Here is an 8,054-nt window from a genome sequence, read left to right on the forward strand (position 1 = left end):
GTTCTAAAAAAAAAAAAGTTTTGTTTCTGACTGTTATTACAGCATGTCAGGCATAACAGGGTTATGATACATATTCTAGCCAAATTCAAAGGTGGCATTAAATATATTCTTCACAGAGAAGGCTATCGCAGAATGCATCATGAAGAGTTCAGTAAAAGTCAGAGAAATATTGACTATAAATATGCTTAATGTTAATTTAATTGTAAAGTTATTTTACGAGCAGTATATTTTTATGTTTACTATTATTTTGCATTTAGCTTGCAAACATGTTTATGTCAAACTCTACTGAAATCAATTTTGAGTTGAGTGATGTGTTGCCTAGAGCTTTCCATATCAGAATAGTGGGGTGCACTGTTTTAGAAACAGAGATTTGGTGTCATTTTTAATAAACATGCACATATTTGAAAACCGTTCTGCCCAGTCTGTTTTATTTCTCTCATCAAATGGAAAGTTGAGTCAAACTTTCAGTTTTCATTTACATTTTGCATTCATGCAGAATACACTGACAGCACCTTTTTCAGGGAAGAAAACATACTATCATCGCCAGCCCCTCAATGCAATACTTCGAAAGCGTTTTTTTCCTCTCTCACTGCACATCTGACCTGAAAATAAAGTTGGGCCCAAAACTCTGAGACGACATTGAAAATCTGGATTTCAAAAAGAAATTAAAAATCGGGAAATACACAACTTTTTGGGATGTTGAAAAAAAGTAGAAATTTTTAAGGCTTAAGGAAAAGCAAACTGCTGTTGAACACAACAAGCCCTTGTTATTTTCATCTTCTAGTTTTATGCACTTTTATTAATTCAGCACCATGCTCTGCAAACACTTTTGACACTGAACCAAAATTCTCTATGCGTCAGTCCTGACTGGATTTCTCAGTATTCAACATTAAGGGTCATCATCTTCGTTGAATATCTGTGACTTATAGGTCAGCAATGTTACTCATGAATTCTGCTTTTACCCAAAAAACAAACAAAAAAACAAACAAACATGGTGTTATATATAAAAACATTTTAATTTTAGTTTGATTGGTAATAGCAAAAGTCCAGGGGTATTATTAGTTGGATACTGACATCTTAAATGCTAGCTAATTTGCTAGCAGTCAATGAATCTCTGTACACCACTTTCGATTACTATTCATTAGAATTACAGGCTTAATAATTGCATGGCAAGTTAACAACCAGCCATATTCACAAAACATCTTAAGGTAGCCTTATTAACATGCCGATTTAGGAGAAACTCTAAAAAATAATGGGCATGTCAGTCCTAATTTTAGGACTCCTACATTTTTGCTCTAAGAGTATTTTACAAAGCATTTTAGCACTAAAATCAGCTCCTAAATTTGTGAAGTTATAGGAGTAGTTAAGAGGATTTCTAAGTCACTAAGACAAAATCACAGACAAACCTAATGGCTGTTGCAGGCAATCTGCCTCAGTAATCCACCCAAAGACACTGTACACCATTGAGGCTGAAAATATCATCGGCAACTCGGCCCTGATGATGTGCAGCTCGGGTGACCAGAGTTCGAGTTCCGGATCATGGACCTTTCCCAATCCTTTTCTCTCTTCCACTTCGCTTCCTGTCTACTCACTGTCTTATCATAATAAAAAGGCAAAACACGAACAATACATCTTTAATAAATAATAAATAAATAAATAAGTAAATAATGTCTGTTTACCTGTGGCAGTTGTTTCATGAGTTCACACTTACAAATGATCGGATTGAGTAAAAGAGTAAAATAAGCCTATTCGCCGTGAGGGCTCCTAGCTCTGAATTTAGCCCAAACCCAGAGTACTCCCCCGTATCCCCGGCTGGGAATAGTAACCATCCGAGAGTGAGCAGTGAGGCCTCCTCTCAAGCTGATTTGATAGATTATTTGAACGTGCTCCTCCCGAACTTTGTTGAACTCTCTTGAGATGCAGACATATAAGAGGCTGACAATTATCTGAACATATACTTGTTTAATTAGTCACACTTAGCCAGATACATCATTCTACAATATTGATAACAATATTCTATTATATTTATCAGCCAATCACTGTGGTCATAGTTAGTAAGTGTGATGACATCATAGCAATGAGGTCAACCCCACCCTTACTCTTAGCTTAAGCCTTCTCTCTATTCCTTAGGAAAAGTTGGTCTCAGCAGCTTTGTGAATAGGTTTTAAGAGGAAACTAAGAACTTTTACTGCTATTTAGGAGAACTCATAGCGGTAAGACTAAATGTTTTGTGAATACGGCCCCAGATCTCTAAAGATAAATGGGGATATTTGTTGCTAAAGCTATTTATTACGTATTTATTACTTAAACCCATTTTGTTATGATAAGTTATGTATATTAGGGGGTTTCATGCTGCATTTTATGATTGTAACCCCACATTGCCAACTTATAACAGCTGCCCGTTCTTTCACATAAACTGTAGTATTATATGATTCTTTATAATTATATAATACTATATAATTCATTATTTGGTAATGGAATCGAACTTTGATTAATATATATACAATGCACACTCATGCCTTATTAACGAAAGTTATTATAACGTGCGACTATGGTTTTTAAAATGCTTGATTGCTAATTAATCACACTTCGAAAGCTTGTGTAGTTTGACAGCACAAACAGTACACCCCCGTGTCATGGAGAGAGAGAGAGAGAGAGAGAGAGAGAGAGAGAGAGAGAGAGAGAGAGAGAGAGAGAGAGAGAGAGAGAGAGAGAGAGACACACAAACACTCGCATAAATGTTCAGCGCCGCGACAAACTGGAGCGCACCGAAGACTCAATCCGTGTGTCTCGGCGCGCGCTTCTTTAGGAAACAAAACATGCCTTGGCTCGGTGTGGTTCACTACTGCCTAATCAAAAAGGCAGCTAAAACAGATAAACGATATCCAAATCATCGGGGAGTTTTAAAAGTTAGCACACCATCTTTGGTATGATACGTTTGGCGTGGAGTGTTTGGCGGATTGCGCAGCGCTTCAGATTGGATGCTACAAGTTTGAAGTCGAAGCGCATCTTGGGTGAGAATACGCCTGGACATGGGGGATCAGCGCCAAGGGTCATCAGAATGGATTTAACCACCATCACCTTCACTTCGCCGAACTCATCCGCGGATACTAATAGCACGACCGTGCCGAGACCACCTCCGCATTCACAGTCCATGGCGGTGCTCATTGTTCTCGTGGTTACCGTGATCATTTTGGTGACCATAGTGGGGAACGTATTAGTCGTGGTGGCCGTTTTCACCAGCCGCGCGCTGCGTGCGCCACAGAACCTCTTTCTGGTCTCTTTGGCGTCTGCTGATATTTTGGTGGCCACTTTGGTCATTCCATTCTCCCTAGCCAATGAGGTGATGGGCTACTGGTACTTTGGAAGCACCTGGTGTGCCTTCTACCTGGCTCTGGACGTGCTCTTCTGCACTTCGTCCATTGTCCACCTCTGCGCCATAAGTTTGGACCGGTACTGGTCAGTCACCAAAGCGGTCAGCTACAACCTAAAGAGAACCCCACGGAGAATAAAGTTCATGATCACGGTGGTGTGGATCATTTCTGCGGTGATTTCCTTCCCGCCGCTTCTCATGACCAAACACGACGAGCTGGAGTGCTTGCTGAACAACGAGACCTGGTACATCCTTTCCTCCTGCATTGTGTCGTTTTTTGCCCCTTGTCTCATCATGATTTTGGTGTACTGCAAGATCTACAGGGTGGCCAAACAGCGCGCGTCCACTGTGTTCGTGGCCAAGAACGGGATGCAGCGACAACCGTCGCAGTCCGAGACCTGCTTCGTGCGTAAAGGCAAGTCAGAGACGGGGAGCCCCAGTAGCCACAGCTCAGGCAGTCGAGAGCGCAAAGGCGAGCTCGACGACATCGATCTGGAGGAGAGCACCGTCTCCAACAGACAGAGGACCTCGCGCTTCGCCAAGAGCAGGAAGGTGGAGGGTGCACAATCGTGCCCAAAGCAAAATGGACGTCTGTCATGGGCTTGTAGCCGCGGGTCGGAGCTCGAGCAGGAGCCGACCGCGCGTCAGCTGTCTTTGTCCAAGTCCAAACTGGCACAGATGAGAGAGAAGCGCTTTACCTTCGTGCTGGCTGTGGTCATGGGGGTGTTCGTGCTCTGCTGGTTTCCATTCTTCTTCACGTACAGCCTTCATGCAGTATGTCGAGAAAGTTGCACAATACCGGATTCTCTATTCAATCTCTTTTTCTGGATTGGTTACTGCAACAGCTCTGTGAACCCCATTATTTATACCATTTTCAACAGAGACTTTAGGAAAGCGTTCAAGAAGATAATGTGTCAGCATTCTACACGCACGTAAATGTACATGTATATGGGTCAGTGACAAATAAGAGTCAGAGGGGCAATCTTTTGTAAATATAATACAATTGGTTATTATAATATAATATAATATAATATAATATAATATAATATAATATAATATAATATAATATAATATAATATAATATAACACATCTGCCTTAATGTCTTAAATTCTTTCCTTCACCAGTTTTCAAACAATATTTTATTATCATATCATGAATTGTGATTCATGAATATCAAGAAGTTTTCTTTGGCTGAACAAAACATGCCCTTTAATAACAAGCATTTAAAAAAAAACAAAAAAAAAAACATACACAGTAATATGGTTTTATGGCTTGTCACATGAAAACAAAATGGCTTTCTGCTTGTTAGTCACAATGATTTTGATTTGGTGGACTATTAATAATATTTTAAACCAAATTGCTTTACTGCTTGTTTTGTAGTGAAAGATATATAACGAATGCCAACCTTTCTCTTTTTTTTTATTTTTACAAAAATGTAAGCCCAGTTTACAATCTCCATCTAGTTACACTACCATGTCATTTTTTTTCTTTATGCCACATAAATGTGACTTATTTTAGTAATCAAAAACCATTTAATCATAGAAAAGGTGTATTTAAGTATAAATTGCTTTTTTGTTGTATTTTTGATGAAGTACCTCAAAAATGAGCGTCATGTCGTCATTGACCCATATATATCGTCTGTGTTGCCTTGTGTTTGTTTGAGTTTGTCTGTGCTTTGCAAATAGTTTTACAGGATCTCTAAGCATTTCTCTTGCTCTTTGTGCACATTTTGGAATGTAGTGTAGTCATATTTGAGATTTTAACTTACAATATACAGTATGTTTATTTCCTCAGAAAAACACAGGTTACCAGGTCAAATGTAAAAACCCCTTTAAAGACCACACATAATGTGGCAGTCCACTTGAATTATGTATAATTCATAGGAGTACATGTTCAAAACACTGCACAACTGGATCAAAAAATCTTAGATATGACATAGACACTTTCCTGAAATTGTTTCAGTGTACAAAGACATTAATGTGAGACGTTTTAATAAAGTTTTTGAACCCGTGTTTATGAAATGAACTTACAAAAACGTTCAACTGTTAAAATCTCTGAATATTTAATAGCCAATTACCAGATAGAACGATGCAACTGTTTGTTGATTAGAAGCACATGTTTTCCAGTCTTGTGATGGCACTGCACACCTGACTTCTTGCCCCTGTCCTCGGTCCTGATGGGCTTCAAAGGCCTGCAAAGCAAACCTGGCTGTGAATTTGTCATCCAAAGGCCACTAAATACATGCAATATTCATTTTTTCCTCCCCCCCAATCTGATGATGTAAAATTAACTAGATCAGTCAAAGGCTGTATAGATGACAAGGATAACTGGGTTTTTAAAGTCTAAATTTGATTATCCTCTTTTAAATGTAATTTATATGTTAATGCCACCCTAATTATGTAATGAAATGTCCATAGCGTTTACTTCTCAGTTGGACAGAGTAGCTTATTCATATCATGTTTAAAATCAAAGATTAGGCGATATGCCAATGCTGATAAGTCTGGGCCAAATAAGAATGATTCATTTATTATTTTGCTTGTTTCTCCTTATTTGGCAAACAATCATATCCTTATTGTTCCAAATCTTAACATTGTGACGTTAACTTATCATCACTATGTACAGGATTCGGTTACACTTTATTTTAAGGTGTCATTGTTACAGTGTAATTATATATTTAAGTACTGAGTGATATTAAGTAACGACATGTACTATAGGGTTAGGGTAGGATTTGGTTGAGGGTTAGTTGCGTGTAATTGTACATAATGTACTGTTATTACTATGGTAAGTACATGTAACATATAAGGACACTGTAAAATAAAGTGTTACCCAGGATTCTATTTACAATTCAGTCATGTAAAATCTCAGATCTGGATCAAAGGACAAAAGCCACAGGTATAAAAAAGGGATATTAGGGATATTTTCAGGGTTATTATCATAAAACTAAAATTTCGAAAACTACTATATAAATAATTTTTTGTAGTAATAATCAACAAAAATGGATAATCATTTGGTTAGTCATCTTATCACAGTATAAGAGCAGGTTAAGCAAGTTAATAGACCCTGAGGATGTGTGAAAATTATGCAAATGATGAAAGGATCCTGTTGTGATTTTGTTTAAGTTGTTTGATGCATACTGTTTGTGATTGTGAATTGTTCAAGTCCAGGTGCCCCTGATTACACATTGGGCTCCAGTTCAGTTCATATGGATCCTCTCTGCTTTTGGCCGCAGGGAGTCTGGGGCCCCAGGGCATGTACTCCACAAGCCCATTCAGGTTATATTCTGGAACTAAAACCAAGTTCCCTAATAAGAGCGCTGACAGAACTGGTAGTTATAGCTAAAGCAATCCCGCTCTCCTACTTGAAAGCTATTGAAAAACTTCTCTGCAATTGGCTTCTGAGAACAGATACATCGTGTTCAACGACCAGAGACACACTTCAAAGAGAATAAAACAGAATAGCAAAAAGCAAAGACAGATTCTCTCCGAGGAAATTCTTGCCGATCATGTGCACCACGTTCCGCTCTTGACACACCTAACACAGAGGATGCAGTTGTTTTACAACAAATAGTGTGATGTTGTGGTGGACACACTGTTTACAAGCTTTTAAGATGTCACTTTGGGAATGGTTAAACCATAAAAAAAAAAAAAACGCTTAGAACTGCATTTGGCAGAGATCCCCATCAGGACTCAAGCGAGAAGCTTAATACATTTTTCAGAGAACCATGATTGCAGTCGGTTGACATTCAGGCCGAAAAAAAATGAAATAAACCCTAAATGAACAGAGCTTTTGGTGAAGTGACTAAAAGCTGGGAGCCGTCCACTTTGCATGCTCACTGATTACTGTTAGGAAAATGAGAGAAAGGAGTCACATGAGTCCTGCTTTCCCTCTGAGAGATGGAACGGAGTCAGATCGGGGGGAAACCGGGGACGGATGGGCACTAATCTGATGAGGGGCAGCTTTGTGTACTGTGACACAGAGGGAAACGATATGAAGATGAAGCATTAAGTCCTTACTGGAATGTGTGCAACCTCTGAGCAAAACAACTCACGTCGTTGCAATAAAAAAAATTACACAGGGCAGGACATATCACATGACAACAAAGTGTTTCACTTAAAGAAATCATTGCATTATGTACGGTGGAGTCTAAAGTCTGAGATCACATTAAAAAAAAAAAACTATTTTAAATCTTATTTAAGGTTTCAGAAGTTTGAAAAATGATAAACAAAGAAAAGTTATGATGTGAAATATCATTGATTTTGCACTATTTCTGGGTAACTTATCATAAGTAAACTATGTGAACTCACTGTCTTACTGATATTCAGGCCAACAGCATTCTAGCTAGTGCTTTTACTCAACAGTTCAATAAAGGAGAAGTTAATATTGGGTAACTTACATTTTAGATACAATAATTGCCATTAAATTTTGCATTGACAGTGAAAATAGTTCCAAATGAAGTAAAAAAAAGAAAGAAAGAATTGACCACTGGTCATCTCAGAGCAACTCACAGTGGCATTTTCTTCTTGAAAAGAGTGTGGCACAACCTAATGCTTTTTGACTTTCTTAGTTTGTGTAAATCTACAGGGTTCAGAGTCATTTTTTTTTCTGGCATTAATTTCACACATGTCTAGTACAATTATGTTTATGTATTAACAAAATGTTAAAATGTTGAAATATTATCTG

At 38.2% G+C, this 8,054-nt stretch overlaps 1 protein-coding gene across 1 annotated transcript; it reads left to right on the forward strand.

The window, feature by feature from the left end:
- Positions 1-2,727: 2,727 nt before the first annotated feature.
- On the forward strand, positions 2,728-4,348 carry adra2db (adrenergic, alpha-2D-, receptor b). The gene has a single exon (XM_079847886.1). It carries the CDS (start codon positions 2,930-2,932, stop codon positions 4,307-4,309), a length of 1,380 nt encoding a protein of 459 aa, XP_079704012.1. The 5' UTR covers positions 2,728-2,929; the 3' UTR covers positions 4,310-4,348.
- The last annotated feature ends 3,706 nt before the right edge of the window (positions 4,349-8,054 follow it).

Source organism: Squalius cephalus (genome assembly GCF_949319135.1).
Source record: "Squalius cephalus genome assembly, chromosome: 17".
Classification (NCBI taxonomy): domain Eukaryota; kingdom Metazoa; phylum Chordata; class Actinopteri; order Cypriniformes; family Leuciscidae; genus Squalius; species Squalius cephalus.

Coding starts and splice junctions, on each gene's coding strand:
- adra2db (XM_079847886.1), top strand. CDS start 2,930: ATGATACGTTTGGCGTGGAGTGTTTGGCGGATTGCGCAGCGCTTCAGA.